Here is a 20,872-nt window from a genome sequence, read left to right as displayed (position 1 = left end):
CATTTATCAGCACATCAAGGACAGACTCGTATAAAGTGTGTTGTAAAAGCAGCACAATTGTATACAATGACGCATAGATAATTTCCCATACATATACACACACTGTTAATGTACTATGTTGTCTAGGCACTAAATCTTTGCCATTTTTATATTATCCTTTGCTTAAAGATTGAAATCTTGTTAGTATATGTCTAATTGTACTGAGCTCATTCTATAATGTGCCACAAGTTGCTGCACAGCTAACCATTTAATACACAAAGCTTTTGGTTTTCACCATAAACAGGCTACTTGTATGTATTGTGCACAATCATTCCTATGTAATTAAATTGCAATAATAATAAAAACATGAATCAACACTGGCAAAAAGCAACGAGGGTCTACTATGGCTCAGTTCTATGGAGTTATGCTAACTGTAATGATTTTTAGATAAAACTAAGAAATAAAAATTTACATCCAGTGTCTCCACTGTTTATTTTTAAAGAGAATATAAAGAGTGATTGTAACAGACTATATTTTTCTGAAAAAGATTTTTGTTAAAGTCCCAGTAGAATATTAATGCAAGTACTAGTGGTACTGAAAAGGTTCATCACAGTTTGATATACATTAACCAAATGTTTGCAACAAGGGAGACATTACTGGCACAAAAACATGAATTACATGGCTGACCACTGCAACATCTCTCCAGGTATTTCTCACTCTTTTTAGTAACAGAGGCATTTTTTCTGCATACTACCAGTACCAGTGTTGGTTGTGTTCATCTGGAGGCGCAGCTGTCGAGAGCTAGGCCGATGGCCAGATTGAAACTTGACTCTTCATGGTTCCCTGAGGACAATGTGGAATAGCTAATTCACCAGGACACTATTTGCTCACTTGTTGGCAGGGATGAAACAATAAACCCTTCAGCCTCATCATCACTGTTACTTTAGTGTCTCCATTTATATAATTTTGCTATTCATTATACTTGTAATTTTTTATTTAAAAAGGGAAGACACACGACAAACCTATGAAAACTTTAAAAATAAGGCAACTTTTTTTCAGTTATTTTTCAGTGCATAACACTTAGCTTTTTCAAATAGGACTTGTCTGTTTTCAGTCAATAAATATAGGCCCAAAAGATCTCTGTGCAAATAACAAGTGTGCAATTCACAGTACTACTATGTGTCTGGCTCCTGCTGTGCACAGCAAATCTCAGGTTTTGGTATCTAGCTTCCTCTCCACAGACTTCAGCAGCAGCTCAGTGTACTGCTCCAGCAGAGCCAGGGCCTTCTCTCTCACCTCTGACCCCCTGATCCACTTTGGACCCTTCAAACTGTGACATGGGGTGAGGTAGAGTATCCAGCTCAGTCCTGACTGTGAACAGGGCTTCAGACAGGATTCTCCTCATCTGCTGCTGATCTTCACTGAGCTGCTGGCTGCTTTTCAACATCTGGTTGAAATGAAAACATACATCAGTCAGCCACGCAGCAAGAAAGACATACAGGCAGTATCTTTACCTATTTCATTTGTTAGATTAGAGAAAATACTGTACTTTACACACTAACCATAGTGTAAAGCATGATGGTTTTCCTCAGACTGTTGTGAAGCTCGGTGACAGCCTGCCTACAGGTTTCCAGGGTGATAGAGTGATCTGCAGAGAGAGAGAAGGACTCTTTCAGGAATGACACAGCATGTGGCAAATCAGTGTGCACAAAAATGCAAATACAATATTGCATACACTGTACACACAAACACACACTGTACCAAACAAAGTTGGCACACAATAAACACTTAGCAAAAAGCTGAGGAGCGTTTTAAAAAACTTGGTGGCAGAAAGAAACAATAGAAAAAAACCCATGAGGAGGCTGCTGTACGGAGCCAGAGAGCAGGAGCTGTGTGAGCTCTGTGAGCTGAGAAAACTGATTTCACGGTTTTTATCCTAAAGCAAAACAATACTGTAGGTACAAAAGCGGGCTGGATATCACTTATTGGCATTTACGGTTACTGTGTTTTCCAAACTGAAGTGAAATCTGTTCCCTCTGTGAGGCAGTTATCATCCATAAAACAGCAGGTGCAGTAGTGTGAAGATCAGCATTTTAACTCCATTAGACTCCTGTATTTACTGATGTAAAGAATGTAAAGAAAACCATCTGCAACAGCACTTAAAGATGCATAATGTTAAATAGTAGTATTGTGTAATCAAATGGGAGCATTAATGCATGCATCAAAGAAGATGTTCTTAAAGGAGAATACAACGTTTTAACTTTTGAAGACACGAAGACCAAAAAGTCACACAGAATAACAAGGCATCACTGCCATGCTCAGGTTCTTTTAGTAACAGATGTTCCTTCATCTGTAGTCTCACCCGTGTAATTAGAGTACTGACAGCAGGAGGGCACAGAGACAGATGGAAGGATGTGAGACAGAGAGGCAGACTGACAGACAGGCCGGAAGGCAGAAGAAAAGAAGCAGTCTGAAAAGATACAATGATGAAGAGGAGGAGCAGCAGCCACTGACAGGTGAATAAAAGAATTCTGGGAGCCCAGACCTGGTTGGGGATCGGCACTTGTTGTGTAGGCCTGTTCAGGCACCAGAGGGTAATGTTCAGCTACAGCCACCTGCCCTGTCTCCTTGGCACTGGGAGGGAATGTCAGAAATGTATCAGACTGATTCTGATGTAACAAACAAAACAGCAGAATGGCAATAATAAACACGATCCATAAAACATGCCTAATTCTTCAACACGCTCATGTATAAGGCAGTTAAATAAAGCTCAGCTGACACTGTTACTTCCTGTTCTTAGAGGTTATTTTCCAGAACAGCCCAGGCTGAGAAATGTTAAAAAATGTCAAAAATGTAGTTAAATGTTTGTAAGTAATGTGAAATTGTACCTCTCAGAAACTGACTGTTTTTTCTGCTTCACTGGTAGTGCACATCGTGAAGATGGATCCAGACTTAGAGAGAGATGTCTGCCCAGTGCTGCAGACAACAACATAAACGCAAAGTAACACACACACGGAATTAGCAGTTTTGTTTCATTAACTCTGTATGTACATATTATATCTATGGTATATGGCTAGCAGTCTAACTTTGTCTGTTTCCTGAGGTATCACATCCAGGGTCGATTGCAGAGGCAGAAGCCCCTGCCGGGCCTCCTGACCGACTTGAGCTTGGCTTCATGTCCAAGCAGGGGCTGTGGAGAGGGCTGAGAGGCTGCTTGGGAAGTGGGATGTGAGAGGGCGGGACGTTCTGGGTAAAAGGAGCAGTAGCTCTTGGATAAGGAGTAGGGGAGGAAATTAGGGAAAGCAGTAGCTGAAGATGAGGTGAGCACGAGAGGCTCGACCTCCAGCTCCCCAGATGAAATCCTGCTACTGAGGAAGGACGGGGAGTGAGGAGGCATGCTCATCTGGATCCCTTCTCCCAGAGAGGAGGAGCGGCCGCTTTTAGCCAAGGAGCTGGCAGTGGGGTTCATGTAGGTGTGCCGGGGCCTGAATTTGGGGCTCTCACATGACTGCGGTGTCTGTGGGGACCCAGACAAGGGTGAGGAATAATGGAAGAAAGGCCTGGGAGTGTCACCATCCTGGAAAGGTTGCTGAGGTCTCTTGCAAAACTCCCTTTGGTCACTAGAGGGCACAGTGGAGTGAAGAGCTGGAGAAAGGATTAAGAAGTAGAGATTAATATGAATTGTTTTGGAAATAGAAGCACATTATGTATGCCAAATTGGTCTGAATGAACATAGCCTCAAAGTAAGTACTAACAGTGAGATAAAATATACCTAAAATTACTAGTTGTGTATATTTGAAAGAAAAAAGACAAAGCAATGCAAACTGTGTACACTCTTGAGGTAGTTTAATTGCTGCAGAATATACACCTAATGGGGCTAATGTAGTTCATGAAAAAAATCAGTAACAGTATCAAATATATAGCAAATGATAATGATAATGAAACATACAGTCTGAGGGCAGGTTCTGGGCAGAGTGTGATTTCTGTAAACATGTTGCTTGGTCCAGTAGCAGTGTAGCTTTGGATGGAGGGTTGGACAGCTTCCACAGGTGGGACCATGACATCTTCTTCTTCTTCTTCTTCTTCTGGGGCCTAAGGGTTGGCGTTCTGTCGCCCTCTGGATCATTTACCCTGCTGAGATGCCACACAACAGCTTCGACATCACTTCAGACACAAGAACAGGAGGAAACAGCTAGCCTGGCTCTGTCCAAACATAACAAAATCCACCTACAGTACCAGCATCTCTAAAGATCACTAATTATCACATTATATCTCATTTGTTTAATAAAAACAATAATTGGCTTTTTTTACACAGTAGCAGTTGCCAGGCAACCAGAGGAGCCTTCATCTGTAAGCTAACAAGCAAACGTCATCACTTTTGAACAAAGCCATGCAACTCTTTGTCCCTGTTTCCAGTCTTGAGGCTAAGCTAGACTAACTGACTGCTGGCTGTAGCTTCAGATTCACTGTACTACACAGACACAACTCTCAGCAGAAACATGAATAATCACATTTCAAAAAAACATTGACTTAGGTTTGCAAATGTCTGCTTAATAATAAGAGGAAAAACACTGTATAAACACAACTGTGTCAGGTTTGGGTTGGGTGTCAGACAGAAATGTGCATCCCGGTCCATGCTCTAATACACATACAGGGAAGTATGCATAGGTATGAATTACAGCTGTGAGTCTATACTGGTCTGAAGTGGTCAGCACTACCTGTTATTATGTCCTCTGGCCAGGAACTGTGAAGACATACTGAACCTTGGAACTCTGCTCTGCTTGGCTGTGAATGGATCAAGTGTTGGAAAAAAATCAAAAAGAAAATATATAGTCAGTGGAGCAGAGTGATAAAGACACTCAGGGGACACAGAGAAAATGAAAGAGAAACATAAAAGAGTCTGGTGGTTTATCAGACTTATTTATAATGTGTTTTTTATCTGTATTTGTATGTGTGTGTTTGCCCTGTCCTACCCAAGCTGCAGCTCTCTGCCAGAATCTCAAAGTTCTGCTTGAGAAAATCTTCTTGATTGTGACCAGCAGGGTCAGTCACTGCCCTCAGAGCCTCGTCCATACTCGTCATTTCTGCTTTGTGCTCCTCTTCCTCCCTCTCTTCATTCCCCTCCTCAGAGCTATCCTGACTCAGGGACTCTGCGTCTGCTGAATCTGAAAGCAAAAGAAAGAACAGCTGAAGCACTAGTGTGAGAGAGAAAAAATATTTCCAAACCATGGCCTTCTATTGCACGTAACAGGTAGGTAGGCTACCAGATAATCCTTAACAAATGACTTGCCAGAAAATGGAGCCTTATGTGACAGAGTTATCTGTCATATCTCTATCAGGTCTGAAGCTAAAAAAAATCCCAGCCTCAGTGTGCTCAGATCCCTTTCTGTGGGTGTCATCTTAACCATACATACATCTACCTGAACTGTACATAATATTGCTTAAATGTTGAAGCAATATCATGGCTTTCATTTTAAATCCTGCATTGACACACTTTGAGAAGATATAACTTGAAACAGAAATGTAGACAAATAAAAACGGTGAAATAGCAGACATATGTGACCTTGATATCTTTTTAAAATTCCTTAGTGGCTGTTATTCAAGCTCACTCTACTCCAGCTCTGACAAATTCTAGCAAAACAAACTATCCCTGAAAACCACTATGTGTTGACATTTTGTATAACTTTAGCATCTCCTTCACCATGTAATCACTGATGTATTAAAACACAGTGAGGTGGAAACAATAAGCAAAAGAGGTTGAGGGGAAAAGCAAGAATACATAATAAAAATAGCACTTTTGTTCTTTTCAGTGACATTGTGTTTACTTGGTGAAACTGTGTGGGGGAGGGAGGTACCTGCCCTGTAGACTTGTGTCATCCTTGTTCTCTTTTGGATACAGAGCAATTCCATCAGTCTGCTTGATGCCCTTGGGTGGGTGTGAGGACAGCCAGTCAGCGTGTGGCTGTGGCCGATGCCGCTTGGCTGTCTCTTCCAACAGCTGCTTTAATAGAGAAAATGAGCAGGTGAGTGGAGCTGCAGAAATGAATGCTGTAACTGCTACTTCTGTACATTTACAAACATGTGAACACCCCTCAGTTTCTTTCTCTTACACGCATATGTATGCATACCATGGGTTCCTGCAGGCTGAATGTGCTCCCTCGCGGTCTGTCATGAGCGGTGCAGCCAGGGCTTTTCTTGTTAGCAAAGGTCTCCAGCTGTCTCAGTTCCAGCATAGATTTAACCACCAGTTCCAGAGAGCCCGTGTGATGAGACCAACGCCTCCGAGGGCACTTAGCAGAGTCTGGGGTGACCTGGCTGATGACTCCATGCTGGAAATGAGAGTTGGAAATGTACAAGAACCGAGTTAAGGGGAGACCAGTTGTTTGGTTTGGGGTGTTTTTAATCTAGTGGCTTAATTTGATTAATGACAATTAATTACACTAGAACACACACTTAAAAAAACTATCACAGTGGACACTCACATTCAAGTGAAAGTGGCCTTTCAAAACATGAATATTACAAAATAAACATTTACTCTTTACCACCTTGCTTATTGCTGTGAAACAAATATCTTATTATCATTAAGATTTTAAAAATAAACACTGAATTTGTCCAATTTTCTTTGTGGAAAAACCAAGTGCAAAAATGATGGGATGGCTTTATGTATCGACAGTGTTCTACACATTTAATTCTAATGTTTGCTATTTCATTTAAACTGATGTGTTTCCCACGTTGAATATAACCACCTACCTTTGTAACCTCCCAGTTGTGTCTTTCATCTGATCCTCCTGTTGTATGAAAGGACACAAAAACTACAAGTTAAAAAAAAATATTACAGATACAATTGTAATTTATGGATTAGATGTTTCAAATTCTGTTGTTGTCCTACAGAGGTTAAATATCAGGGACAAAGCAGCAAGGCAGACACGCACAAACACAGCTGTTAAAAGACATTCCTCTGTTCACTTCTATCCTTGATAAACATCTAGATTAGAGTCAGCACTCTTTGTATTCTCACTCACGTCACAAACTAGACAGTACCTGTGTCGTCCTCTCCATGGCTGCTGTCAGAGGAAGTAGTAATCGTGTTATCTTCATGGTCATTGTTCTCTGCTGTGTCCCCCTCATCCTGCTTGTGGTCACTGTCTGAGGACAAACCACCCAGAGTAGGAGCGCTGTACACCTCCTGCCTGGAGTGGCACAGTGAGAGAGTCAGACAAAATGATGATTACACTGGCAGTCAGTAAGTGTGAAGTGGGGTCATTTTCTCCAGGTGACTACTTTTTGAATAAGATTATGGAGTGAATGTAATCAGTGGAAGGTGGTGTATTTCATCACCTGAGGCTGGAGGGTGGTGTGTTCAGATTCTGTCGGAGCTGGCAGAGCTTCTCTCTCATGCTGACTGTCAGTTCTGGAGCCAGTCGCCACACAAAGATACAGCTAGGAGATAAAAGGCATTCAGGCATTAAAAATTCAACATTTCATTTTAGCTTGACTGTTGAGAAAGCTGTGTGCATACACATTTCAGCACTCATTCTGTCTATAGCAGAGACTGAAGATGATTCCAGTTTTTGTGCTGCTCCCATCCCAGTTTTGTTCCTAGTTTGATTCCAGTGCAGGAGGTGTAGCACTGACATTATTCATAATTGGATATCCCACTGTTATTATAGATCTGGTTTTAAATATAGAACCAATACTTGTTAATCCTTTCAGAAATATGCTAGCATATTGATCATTTTTAGTACAACTTCATGGACAATACTGTCTCACCTGTCGCCTGACACAGAAATCAAATACTTGCAGTCATTGGTAAACTTCATGCCAGTGACGATCTCTGCAAAACAATGGCTGGTTAGTTATATTATCTTAGGTGATAGATCAGATTTCCTACTGCTATAAAAGTGTAATATATGTGTTTTATATGTCTATATGAGGCGTAGGTCTGTGTTCTATTACCAGAGTGTCCAAACATTGTGGCGACACACTCCCCAGTGTAGAAGTCAACAATGCTGATGTTTTTATCTGAGCAGCTGGTGGCCACATATTGACCTGAGGGATCGATCTGTACCTGCCAAACCAAATATAAAAGTGTTTTATAGTCTATGAACTGTGTTTGTAGGAAAGAAATGACTTTTGGAGTGTGGGCGATGGAGAAAAATGTTACCCGGAGCAGACTGCCCTCTTCACTCAGTGATCCTTTGTAGAGTTTCTTCTGTTCGCCACTACTGATGTTGAAAATCCTGTAGTCAGATGAAACAGAAACTTTCAAAATTTAAAAAAAAAGGTTCTATTAAGAATAATTTCAATCACTAACCTTCTTCTCCTTCAGAATAAATGCCACACGCTCACCTGACACAGCGATCTTGGCAGCCAACAGCAGCATACTTGCAGGTAGGGTCTACACCCATGTCATACAGAGTGGTCTTCCTCACCATATGGTGAGAACGCCTGAACTCTGTTCCTCTGACAGTCTGAAAAACAAAAAGAAAGACTGTCAGGTCTGTGCAGCTGCAGCATTAGATAGAAATGTGCTGATTAAAAGTGGGACATTAAAACACTGTTTGCTGTACCACCTACCTGGTTGTGCAGGAAGTACAAGTGACTGCAAGAAGCTTTCATTAACATTCTCTATCTCTGTATGTTCCGCCAGTATTGATGTGATGCAGAAGTTATAATTGTATTGTTAGCAACTAATCTGGCAGCTCATCTAGAAACATAGCTAGGTATAAGGGAACTACAATTAAGTATATGTACATGTATTTTTTGCAAAACCTGTAATCTGACCTTTGCATTCCGATACCTTTAGAGATCAGTTTTAATAATTAGCAATGTGTGTATCTTAAAAGTGGGTATATACACATAGCTGCTATGATTTAAAATGCATTAAAGACAGAACACACACCTCTGGCCTCAATTACAGTTTGGAGAGATGAATATGCATGGTAAGACCAGAAAAAACTGGTGTTTGCACATCCAATCATGCAGCCATGGTAAGAAAAGAAGACTACAATGGTTCAGTAAGAAAATGTGAAAACATGGAGCATGATAACAGCCAGCAGTAAAGATGCTCATTTAACTTCGGTAGAAAGCACAGACCTGTCACAACAAGCTTTTAACATGAGTGCTCCATAAATGTCTGGATGCAGAGGAGATGTTTTGCTCAAGACTAACAAGCTATTGTTTATTGTGCCCTACAAAACTTCATGTTCTGAGTCACTGCAGCGGCCTGGATCGTGTCTTAGGTTTGTTGTATATGTAGCTCTGCAGAACCCAGGGACCAAGCAGCAAATCTACAGTTAAGAACAGTGCTTGATGTCTCCTTTATCATTTTTAGTTTTGCAACTTGTAATCCAAATGTGCTATACATAGAGCTGAATTTACAAACAGAAGCTAAACAGGTTGTGTTACTGTCATGCTGCAGTCAGCTCTTAATGGGAGGAATTAATTAACCATTTCATTCAAATGCACTGAAGCAGGCGCGAATGCAGAACCAAGATTAGCTCATCATTATGTCTCTCATAACCAAAAAGAATTGTGAGAAGTTTTATTAAGAAATGTTTTATTTGGTGCGTTATGCAATCCTGTAATTATACTGGAGTGTCCCTGTGTACCTCAGTTAAGCCAGGAGAAACCAGCTGCAGGAGAAGTTAGCCTCAAATACTGGGAACATGTGATTATTAAAAAAAAAAAACTATGGTTTAGTTTATATTTTTAATATACTGATCTTTAGAGCAGTAAGCAGATTTTGTTACCTTTAGACAGAGCCAGACTAGCTGTTTCCTCCTATTTCCAGCCTTAGTGCTAAGCTACACTAGCACGTTATACAGCATATATAAACAGTAGTTCTAGTTTAAGTATATGACAGGTGAGTTTCACTTAGTGTTTTTTGTTATCACTTCTACAGATATGTGTTTATTGGACATTTTACACCATATATGGAAAGACACGTTTTTGGTAAAAGGTGACTGGCTCTTGCACAGACCTGTCTTACCTTGTGTGCAGTACGAAAATAGATGCTCTTGTCTGCCCCACAGCTGATCATCCTCACCCCGTTGTCATTGGCTGATGAACATGAAAAATTATTACATGATGACTTTTTTAACTTCTTTTTTTTATTCTTGCATTATTCCTGTGGGAACTGCAGAATGTCTGCTATCTTTTGTCAGACTGGTAGTAATAGAATTTTCCAAATTTACAGTTTATAAATAAGTCCAATGACATAGGAGGTTTGTCACAAGAGTGTGGCTTAAAAACCATGAATTTCAAAATCAAAGGCAGTAACTGATGCTAATATGCTAGGTAAGAGACAGAAAACAGTGCTAACAATAAAAAAGTACACAAGAGAACAGGTTTGCTCATAAACAGTAGCTCCACATGTTTACACATGTAGCCTATAGCTGTCATCTATAATTGAAATAAGCAGTGCTGCAAGCTAAATAAAAGAAGGACTCTGTGTGGGACTGAAAAAAGAAAAGATCAGTTGGCAAATGTTGACAGTGTCTCAAGTGGCTCACCAGCAAAGCGGACAGCTGTTATAGATGAAGAATGCTCGTCAAGTGTCTGTACCAGACTGTAGTCATCCTCAGCATCCAAGACGTGTATCAGACGGTCCCTGCTAGCTGTGGCCAGAAGCCTAAGACCTGACAGTAGTAAGATCATTTAAACACATAAAATATACACAGCCAGTGCACAAATGGTCCACAGTCATGCCATCATTGTGTTCAGTAGCACTTTCAGATATGCACATATTGACCTGTTTCTGGTTTACTGTACTCGAGAGAGAGTATCTCAGCATCATGTGCCTCCACTTTAAGAATCTCCTCCATGGTCCTGAGGTCATGAACCCTGTAGACAATACATATACATAACATTTTTGTAGGTGGAGTGAATCACACTTATCAGAGAGCCCTGGGAATCAAACTCTCCGAATAGTCCACTGTCTAAATTTAACATTCTTGTCCTACCTCAGCATTCCATTGCGATCTCCAGATGCCAGGTGTTTGCCATCTGGACTGACACAGATGGTCCTGATGCCTGTCCTTATTTCTGCTGTCTGTCCGTCCCCCGATTTGTCCACATTCACATTTGTCATACATTCTGGATCCAGTAGGGAACTAGTGTTTCCATCTATGTAGATTATATTTATAAGACCCTGCAAAGCAATGATGGACAGAGAAATATAGAATCAGAGGGAGAATTTGCACTTTCAAAATGTACATGTAAGACCTGAAGACATATACATACTGTATATTGATGCAATACTCACACTGCTGAGGATGTTATAAGAATGAGCATGACTTTGTGTCCTGTTCTCCACATTCCACAATCTGATGGTGTTATCAGCTGAGCAACTAAGGAATGAACCTGATGACAAACCAGTGCCCATGTCCCCAGGGGCATCTGGGAACATCTGAGGAAGGATGAGAGAGAAGATGAGAGGTGGGGGGGATCAAGGGAATATGTAATGCTGGAGGCTACATGGATATAAAGAATTCCAGTGCTGTTGCTGGTTGTGAAAATGGTCAGTGAAAAAAAATCTGCCCAGACAAGCTTTCACATCCTTAACTCATAGATAAAATGCTGCTCAAAAACTTTCAAATTAAAAATTTCAAAAATATCATATACATTCTGACAAGTGTGAATAAGAATGTAATAAAAATATATAGCATATCCAATGTAATTACCAACAACAAAACATTCTAAAAATATTAATTAATATGTCCCAAACTGGTCCTAAGTTCAGTAGTGTAATGAACTGCCCAAAGTGGCTCAGGTTTTGTGTTGGTATGGATCAATGCCCCACAATCCCCCAAATCATTAACCTAATCAATCCACTGTAATTATTAACTCAGTTCTGAAACGGGGACTGTTTTGTAACACACTGCACTTCCTCCTGCTTGTATTTACCTCCAGGTCCCAGACACAGGCAGCATGGAAGAGGGCAGAGTGCACCTTCCCCACCCTGCTCACATCTCTCACATCCCACACATAAAGACTGTGGTCACTATACACACAGCTGAGCCAGTGGCTGGTGGGGTCATAGGTAACAGCAATGGCATCTGGGTATCGGGCGTCCATCTTAGTGGAATATAGGTGGCTGATGGGAGATTGGAGTACATCATTAAAGTTTATGGAAAAACAGCCACAGATATCTTTTTAAAGTGGTAATACATTTTGAGTCTATGTTTCTGGGAAAACATAGAATGAAGCTGGAATGTGAAATGGTGCCACTTGAGACAGGAGGCAATAAAAATAGACCTGTGGTGGATCACTTCTCAGGGGGCTTTTAAACTCCTGGGCTCTTCCTCACCTGGCTTTGGGGATGGCCGAGATGTCGCAGTTGAGGGGGTGTGGCCGGGGCAGCATGCAGACAAAGTGTAGGTCAACAGGGCTGAAGGCTCGTATTGTTCCATCAGCACAGCCACAGAAGATCATATCCTCAAATAGCGACAGAGACTGGGCCATGCTGGTCTGCAAGGCAGGACATGATACAACAGGCACATCAGCTCTTTTCAAAGCTAATTTAAAGATAACCCTTTCAGAGCAGCAAAATCATTTGACAATAGTGTAAGGGTTAACAAAAAGGTGGGCAAGCAGTGACTTACGGTATTCAGATAAAATCTATTTTCTTTCATGTACAGTAAAACCCAAAATTTATTTACCATTGCCTTAAAATTGGGTAAATTCTAAACCTGCAAACTCAAAATATTACAGTTTTGTATAGATGAGACCATTGATGTTCTGCCTGGCATCAATGATAAAGGTTGTACTGTAGTGGAGCATGTGTCCTCATTGGAATACTTCCAAACACATCTGGTACTGCTGCTAATCCCTCTTTGATTCTTTGACAGAAGGCAGGAGCCACACATTCATCTTCATCAATCTGAATGTGTGTTTGCTGGTTTTCTGCATTAATCAGTCATAAAATCAGATTTAAGCGTTGCTGTATTGTCTTTGTTTTCACTGTTCTTCTACATCACAATCTTCTACTATGCTTCCGCTGGTTGATAGACACCCTGACAGGATTTAGCTTTTAGCTGTTAGTCTGGACTTTGGAGCCTTTGCAGTCATTTTATCTGGGTATCCACACACTAACTCATCTCCATTTAGAGACAGATTGTCTAACTGTGGCCTGTTGAATATCTAAACCCTTTGAGATAATATTTTAACTATTTCCAGCTTCATGTAAATCAAAATTCTTTATTTTGTGCAAGGCATGGCTCACATCAACAGATGTTTCTTATGAATAGCAAACTCAAAGTTTTTGAGTGTTTTTTTTTTTCTAGATCAAAGTTGCTCCAACCCACAGTTCTCATTTGGTTTTATCAACTGGATTCCAGGTTTGCTGACGTTTGACCCCAGTTAGCTTTGGTTAACGTCACTGGCCTGGGGGTTCACATAGTTTTCCCAACTTACACTGTGAAAGTTTGAATGATAGAACAGATGAAGAACAGGAAGATTTATGTGTTGTCTGTTAAAACACATTGTGTTACAGAAGCTCACTAACTTAGAAGATCTGACCATATTTTAAAAGAAATTTATACATAAAAGCAGACAATTCCAAAGGGATCACTTACTTCTTATGGCCACTCTACTGCACATTTAACAGTGGTACTAGTACATTTAATAAGTGAAATACCTCATTAATGATATAGACACCAACTGAATTGATAAAGAACAAAAGGCATGTTTCATGAAAACTAGCAATGTAGCCTCTGTGGCCTTTCAGAGTTATAAATCTGACCTTCAGCAGTGCCAGGATGCCAATTAGCTTTTAAGCGTAACTTGTTGGCAACACTGGGACTGTTCTGAAGACAGAAAAGCTCAATTACAAGTAGCCTAGTAATAAAGCAAAGCGAAACTTTGCATGGTTAGTACAAACTTTGTAAAAAATAAAAGCACACACAAAAACACAAGAACAGCACAATTCATTAAAGGCATAGTTAAAAATTTTAGGAAGCAGCGTTATTCATTTTCTTCTGAAATTTATATGAGAATATTAATACCTAATGGTGCTTAAGTGTAAATATAAATCTACAGCCAGGAGACTCTTAAATTAGCACAAAGACTTCAACAGAAGTAAGTGCCAGCCACAATGTGTTATTTTTAACACTTCTGTTTTACAAATTTAAAAAGCAAGACCTATAGTGAAGTTTAGAGCTGCTGTTCAGCACACTAATTTACCTTTGGACAAAGCCAGGCTAGCTGTTTCCCCCTGCTTACAGTTATTCTAACCAGCTGCTGCTTGTTGTCTTATTTATTCCACAAATATGAAAGTGGTATTGAGCTTCTAATGTTTAACCCATGACAAGAAAGCGAATACACAACAGACTGAATTCTAGGAGACACTTCATGACTGAGCGTAAATTTGGACCATCCTCTCACAGTTTGAATGGATCACTTTTAGAAATATCACCTTTGTAGTTAAAACACAACTATGAATTTGAGCACACATATTAGGAGAAATTGTGATTTTTCAAATGCTGAAACACACTGATTTATCAAAATAGTTAAGATAATATCTAGTTAAAGGATGAAGTCGCACAACCCAATCAATATTCCTTAAGTTTTGATATGGGTGGAAAAAGCTGTCCTTTCTAATACAGCAGTAGCTAAACAGCACAAGTGACCCCTGTGTTTCTGTTGGGTACAGCCGCTGTCACTCACCTGTAGGTCCACCCACTTGTCCAGCATCCTCTTGCTGTTAAACTCACACAGCAGGCCAGAGGAGGTAAGGCAGAAGGTGGAGTCTGATTTAGAGCCCAGCCCACAGGCCACATCACAGAAGAAGTTGTTCCTCAGCTCTCCCAGCAGCCCCGAGCGGCCCAGCAGAGGGACAGGACCACTGGCCTAAATACCACAGAGGGGTGAGGTTAGCTGATAAAGCTCAGACTGTGGTCACAGCAGAACAGTGGTGGTATTCACACTTACAACTTAGTTATTGCTGTGTGTCTGCTGACATTACATCCACATCCAGTCTTTCTGAAATGTGTGGATTTTCATTTTCTATGCTGGTTTTAAAATTTGCACATTTTGATGTGAAAACAAGCTTTAAAACTAGCAAGGAAATGGAAAGCTATGTCCTTCACAATTAAATTTGTTATTAATCTTATTAAATTATTCTCCATATATTTTTCTGTTTCTGGAGTGTCAGAGATTTCATAGGAATCAGATAAGTGTGTGAAGTTCACTGATCAAGACACTCTGCTCTGTAACAATGAATCAGGAATGGTGACAAAAACAAACTCCAATAGTTTTTTCAGCTTGGACAGTTTTCAAGGCAATGAAAAGTTTCACACTGTGCAAAAATGTTTAGCAGAAGATTGATTATTCTGAAGGTAGACAAAGAATTGAAAGTAGTACAAAGAAAATGTCGCCATCTCTTGTACATGACGGCCATAACACACCAGTGAGACATCGCCCAAAGACGGACATGTCTCCGGTTAAAAAGATTTTAAGAAGATTAATCAAATCGAATACCTTGCTCGCCTTGCAGTGATCCAGATACCAGAACTTGATGTGTCTATTCCCCACTGTTACAAAATAGGAGCTGTCCTCAGAGAAAGACACACCTGTCACCTTACTGGACACTTTGTTGGCTGCTACAACAACATCTTTCTGCAAAAGAACAAATCCAAAAATACATCTAAATATATAAATATATATATATATAATATCTGTGAGTTAACGTTTGCTCCTTCTTTACTCCTGGCCGGAGACATCACTGCTGCACAGTGGCCACACAAGGTACACACAAACCTTTTTTTCATTTGGGTCTGAATAGTGCTCTGGGGCATAAATTAGCTTTTATTAGACTTAGATGAAATAAGATATGATTGATACTCTCATGGTTGTATCTTAACAATGAAGCTAGAGTAAGCAGCCAACAGCAGTTAGCCTGGCTGTTTCCATAGCTTACAATCAAATATGACAAAAACTGTCCAATGTTTCCATTACAAAAGGCCTTGGCAGGAGGAGCTGACTGTAGGCTAAAAGTACCTTCCACACCCAGACATTGACCATCATGTCATGTTGGTTTCCCACACTGACAATGTATTTGCTGTTGGGGGAGAAAGCCACACATGAGACACCATATTTGTGCTTCTGGAGCTCCGCCACCTGTCTTTGCTCTGCCACGTCCCACAGTCTCACTGCTGGTAGGTGCCCACTCTGGTGAAAATGAAAGGGGGATGTGGAGAAGAAACAACAGGGGGTTATGTAAAAGAAAAAAAATTTAACAAAGGGCTCATTTTTGTCTCCAGTATTTAAATCCAGTTGAACAGGCTACCCACCTGTCACTCCAGTCTAGCCAGCTCTCTAAGAGTCCTCTGTTCATTGCATACAGTTATTTGTCCCTGCACCTGACATTATTCTGCTCCCAGGGATCAAAAGGGCAGCAAGGTATTTGTGTGGCCTTTTATTTTAATATGGTCAAATGACCCTTTCAAAGATAAGGGTTAAGGCAGCTTGAAGGAGGCTGAGAATGGATGTCCATTCAGCTAAACACACAGCTACAGTGCCCACGAAAGAGAAAGATTTAAGATGGTTGTGTGTTATGTTGAGACAGATGCTGTAACTACAGCAAACCTGAGTCAGCACCATAAGGTGCTTGACTGACAAGAGATGTTGCAGTGTGACTAAACTTGGGCCCGTTAAACAGTGAGGATATAATAACCTGTGAATACTGCAGATGATCCTCATTAACTAACTGCGCACTGGCTTTACTTTTACAGGATGAAAGTGGTGATGCGTTGTCAATATGTTTGAACAGTGATATGACTACACCAGAATAATGCAAGGTGTTACATTTATATGACGATAATAAAATAACCATAGAGATGAAAAAAGAAAACTGACAAACAAGAAGACTCACCTCTCCTGTCACCAAGTACTTGCCATCAGGAGAGAAGGACAATGCTGTAATGGTTTTCCTGTGAAAGATAAAGAGACAGAGACAGACACCTCAGTGTGAGTTATGTTCTGGTTGTCTTTCTGTTTTCACAGTTTAATGTTCAGACTGGATTTGTTTTCGACTCACCTTGAAGTATTGATAATATGCTGCTGTCTGTTGTTTCTGGGGTTTAGCAAGACTACCACACATCTATATAAGGAAAGAAAGGAAAAAATATACAATAATCCACATACAGTATATATAAAGTTTTTTTCTTCTTCTTTTTTCCAGAGAATTAACTGACTTTCTCATTTGTGTATTTACTCTTCTGGTAATACATTTAGGCTAATACTTTAATTAACTAAATTAACTAGATGAGAAGATTGATACCACTCTGTCATCTGGGTCCTAAATATGAGGCTACAGTTGGTTAGTTTATTTAACTGAAAACTGAACTGAAAATGAGGAAACAGCTAGCCAAAGTGTTTCCTGCTAATAAAACTTTCTTATTACAGCCTGTTCAAGAGCAGCAATACAGATCTGCAGTCCCCCTGTTACACAACTGCTAATCATTTAGCTCTGTGCCAGGAAACTGCATTCTTGGTCCCTCAGCTTGTACCAATTTAAACTGAGAAAGCAGGTGCACTGTTATAATATTCACAGTTTGCAAAGTATAAAGCTTGCTAAAATCAGAACAACACACACACATATACTTTTACTTCTGTCTTTGTGGACACTCATTGACATAATGCATTCCCTAGCCCCTAACCTTAACCTTAACCATCAGAACTAATTACCTAACTCTAACCCTTGCCTAATACCTAACCCTTACCCTAACACTTAACCTAATTCTCACTTCAACCCTTAAACCAAGTGTCAACTCTCAAAAAGGTGTTTCAGGACGTGAGGACCAGCTAAAGTGTCCTTACTCTGTAGCAAGTACAAAAACACGCACACACACACACATACTGTATGTGCATATGTGCCCATGTCTGCACACACAATCACAAACATACACTCCCTGAGCCAATAACAGTGTAAACATTTCTGGTTCTTCTCTGTTTTGCAGCCATTGGCCTTCTTAGAATTAATGCAGCTTTGTCAGAAGATCTGAAAGCAATAGAAATGAGGTTCAGTACAGCGTTTCTGTTAAAGCCTCATGGGACCCACTGTGCTTGTCTTAATACTCTGTGCTGTGGTGCGGCGGCTCTGACGGCCCCGAGCATCACCACTGTAAATCTAGGGTAAATCCTCCAACCTGCAGCTAACACATCTAATTTTTTTTGTTCTGCCCTGAAAAACGTTAACACAACCAGTGTCACTTTTTGCACAGATTCAATACTACTACACAATGCTTTATATATCAGTGCATCACTGAAGCCTCCCTGCACACAGGAGAATAAGAAGCTTTCGAGCTTCTCTGATGGGAAAGGCCACAGAGCTCCTCTCCTTAGTTACTCTTAGATAGTACAGAGACACATGTTTGCACACTAAACATCTGCATGAGATAGATATGATAAGGAAGCTGCACATGCATGGAGTGTTGATAAGTCAAAGGTTAGATGCTGAGGTCATGATGTGTCTTCTTACCCTGCAGGATAGGCTACAAGTCCAGATCTGGGGTCAGAGGCTAGTCCGCTGTTTCCTGAAGCTGTGATTCCTAGCACCTTCTCCAAAGTCACCTGTGGAGAAAAAACAGGGGTACACCTGAGCTCAGTCATTTTGCTCTTACTGCAGAAGTGGAAGTAGAGCTGCTTGATGGAAAGATAAATGTAGAACTCAAACCAGCAGCAATGTAACTAAGCAATAATCTCCCTGTAGTGCAATGATTCTGAATTGAGACCGATCTAAAATAATTGATTTATTAGCTCTTTAGTTAATTTGTTCACACTTGCACAGAAGCTTTGGCTTTATTCAGTGTGGACTTGTTCTTATCAATGAAACTGTGTCATGCACTGACAAGATTCACACACAACACAGGGGCAACAACAACCTTGAAGCAAAAATGTATTATGAGCGTTAACATTTCTCTTTTGGACAGTTAAGCAAGATCAGATGTAACCTGGAAATTACACAGAGAGGTGATAGCCGACTTGGCAAGCCATGCTGTCTGCCTAGGGAGCTACAAAGCAGCTGTTAGTGTCATTCATGAATCTGGAGGAGCATATGAATGTACCCGAGTCCATGGCTTTATTAATGGTTAATAACTAATACTAGTCTTAAAACTTCAGTTGTATGACATTACTAAGAACAAATTTTGGTTTGTCAGGTTGTGAAAAAAAAATCCCTTTTGCAACTATTTATACTTTCCATTTTGTAATCACGCTGTTACAATTGTTAGCTATTATTAATAAACACATTAAACTGTCCACTCAGGCCAATGTTTGAGCAGGCTAACTCCTCATCCAAAAGTTGTTCTCCTTAATTGTTTAGAACTCATCCATAAAGCATAATTTATTAAGGTACAGTTCATAAATCACTTATAAAAGGTGTCTGATTAAACAGTGGTACCTTTTTCTCCACAGTATGCAACCTTAAAGTTGTATATGTAGCCTATACTGTTGTACCTTCCCATTTAAAAATATCTATGGTATATTTCCACAGCGGGAGTAGCTTATTATGGCTTTAGGTTATAATTCTCCTGTTCACGAAAAGTTACTTTACTTAGAAAATCAGTTATACTATCTATTAAAGAGGTTTATGGTTACCTTGCTAGTAAGATTTTCTTTCCTTTTCTTCTTGTGCCTGGTTGAGGGAGATCGCAGCAAATTCCTGATGCGACTTTTTATTGTGAGTCCATCACCTGGCATTTTGTTTGCAGCCCAGTGGCACCACTGTGACAATTGCTGACTGTCTTCTCTCACTACAGACAAAGTGTAGAGCTCTACAAAGTCAGGTAGCTTTCCTGTTGCGCACTAATCTGTTGAGTGGGTTAACTGTCCTCTTCTTCTGCCTGGACCTTCACATCAAGTATTTGTGCTGCCGCTCATCTCTTCACTTCTGGAATGATGTCGTCTCGTCTCAACACTGTGTTTCGTACTAACAGGAGACAAAGGCTTCCACTCTGCTGTTTGTCTGCACAACATCACTTTGTTTAATCTGAACCTGCACCGGTCTCATGATTACATCAATGACTGCTGTTGTTTCTGTTGAACCTAGCTGATTTAATAGGATTAGACAAAGAGCGTGGGCAGTGGTAGAGCTGAATGACAGGGCAGCCATTTGTTTTGGCTGCTGACTGGGTGATAACAGTTCGCTTATCTGTTACAGGAATATTTGCTTAAGTTAATTTCCAATTTTCTTTACTCTTTGCTCTGTGATATAGGGAATTCATTTTAAAATTAGGATATAATGTTTTATGTATAATTATTCATATAATAATACAACAAAAATCAGTCAATCAACTAATCAGGTTACATCTGAAGCTAATATTTCCACTATTTAGCCAAAAAGCAACCTATAAGCCTACATGATGTGACGGTACAGTATGCGTATGCTCAATATACTGTATAGGGCTATTTTAAAACAATGTATAACAGGTTAAAAGTGCCTACTCAGTATAAACAAGGGTCTTTTACCTGAGAAGTATTTCTCCACATTATATAATAGCCTATAGGCTACATGCATTTAGGATCTGACATATATAAATGATTACATTAGTGGTTATACAACCTTATGATCAAATAACATTCAAATCTTAACATTATTTTAATAACACTTTCGGTTACATCCTTCCATTTCATGGCTATAGTCTGAACACAGCCCTGAGTCCTGCAGCTAGTGTTGTGGGGTGAAGTCAGGTAATTTGAGACATCAGGCAAATAATGGGACAAATAAGGTTTCAGATTGTGGGCTCAGTAAATATTAGCAGTTATTATATTGTTGTTACAATCATCTTTACAAGAAACAACCATTTTGATTGGTCTGAGATAATGACGAAGGATGGAGGAAAGAGTTTAAATAAATAAATATATCACTGGTCCCAGAACGTGCAGGGCTAGC

At 40.1% G+C, this 20,872-nt stretch overlaps 1 protein-coding gene across 1 annotated transcript; it reads right to left on the bottom strand.

Annotated features, from left to right (window-relative positions):
• Positions 1-754: 754 nt before the first annotated feature.
• LOC109962183 (mitogen-activated protein kinase-binding protein 1-like) lies at positions 755-20,215 on the bottom strand. The gene is made up of 32 exons (XM_020603658.1): positions 19,579-20,215; positions 18,461-18,552; positions 17,018-17,080; positions 16,853-16,910; positions 15,979-16,149; positions 15,460-15,597; positions 14,647-14,829; positions 12,290-12,450; positions 11,887-12,076; positions 11,246-11,389; positions 10,944-11,131; positions 10,733-10,824; positions 10,494-10,619; positions 9,971-10,041; positions 8,329-8,450; positions 8,144-8,219; positions 7,936-8,047; positions 7,750-7,813; positions 7,318-7,419; positions 7,021-7,169; positions 6,730-6,767; positions 6,108-6,308; positions 5,835-5,980; positions 5,638-5,690; positions 4,953-5,144; positions 4,698-4,764; positions 3,929-4,113; positions 3,137-3,624; positions 2,525-2,648; positions 1,542-1,627; positions 1,276-1,426; positions 755-822 (listed from the first exon to the last, which is right to left on the bottom strand). The coding sequence occupies exons 1-32, from the start codon at positions 19,678-19,680 to the stop codon at positions 755-757; spliced, it is 4,203 nt and encodes a 1,400-aa protein (XP_020459314.1). The 5' UTR covers positions 19,681-20,215.
• Positions 20,216-20,872: the final 657 nt, after the last annotated feature.

This window comes from Monopterus albus, unplaced genomic scaffold, assembly GCF_001952655.1.
Source record: "Monopterus albus unplaced genomic scaffold, M_albus_1.0 scaffold62.1, whole genome shotgun sequence".
Taxonomy (NCBI): Eukaryota; Metazoa; Chordata; class Actinopteri; order Synbranchiformes; family Synbranchidae; genus Monopterus; species Monopterus albus.
Note: the sequence above shows the minus strand (reverse complement) of the source record. Positions and strands in the feature narration are given on the sequence as shown.

Excerpts from the sequence above, each read along its gene's own strand:
- LOC109962183 (XM_020603658.1), bottom strand. The coding sequence starts at position 19,680 with ATGCCAGGTGATGGACTCACAATAAAAAGTCGCATCAGGAATTTGCTG. Across the intron at positions 5,981-6,107 it reads TCAGCCTGCAGGAACCCATG|CAGCTGTTGGAAGAGACAGC; the intron begins GTATGCATACAT and ends TCTCTATTAAAG. Across the intron at positions 823-1,275 it reads AGTGGATCAGGGGGTCAGAG|GGAACCATGAAGAGTCAAGT; the intron begins GTGAGAGAGAAG and ends CATTGTCCTCAG.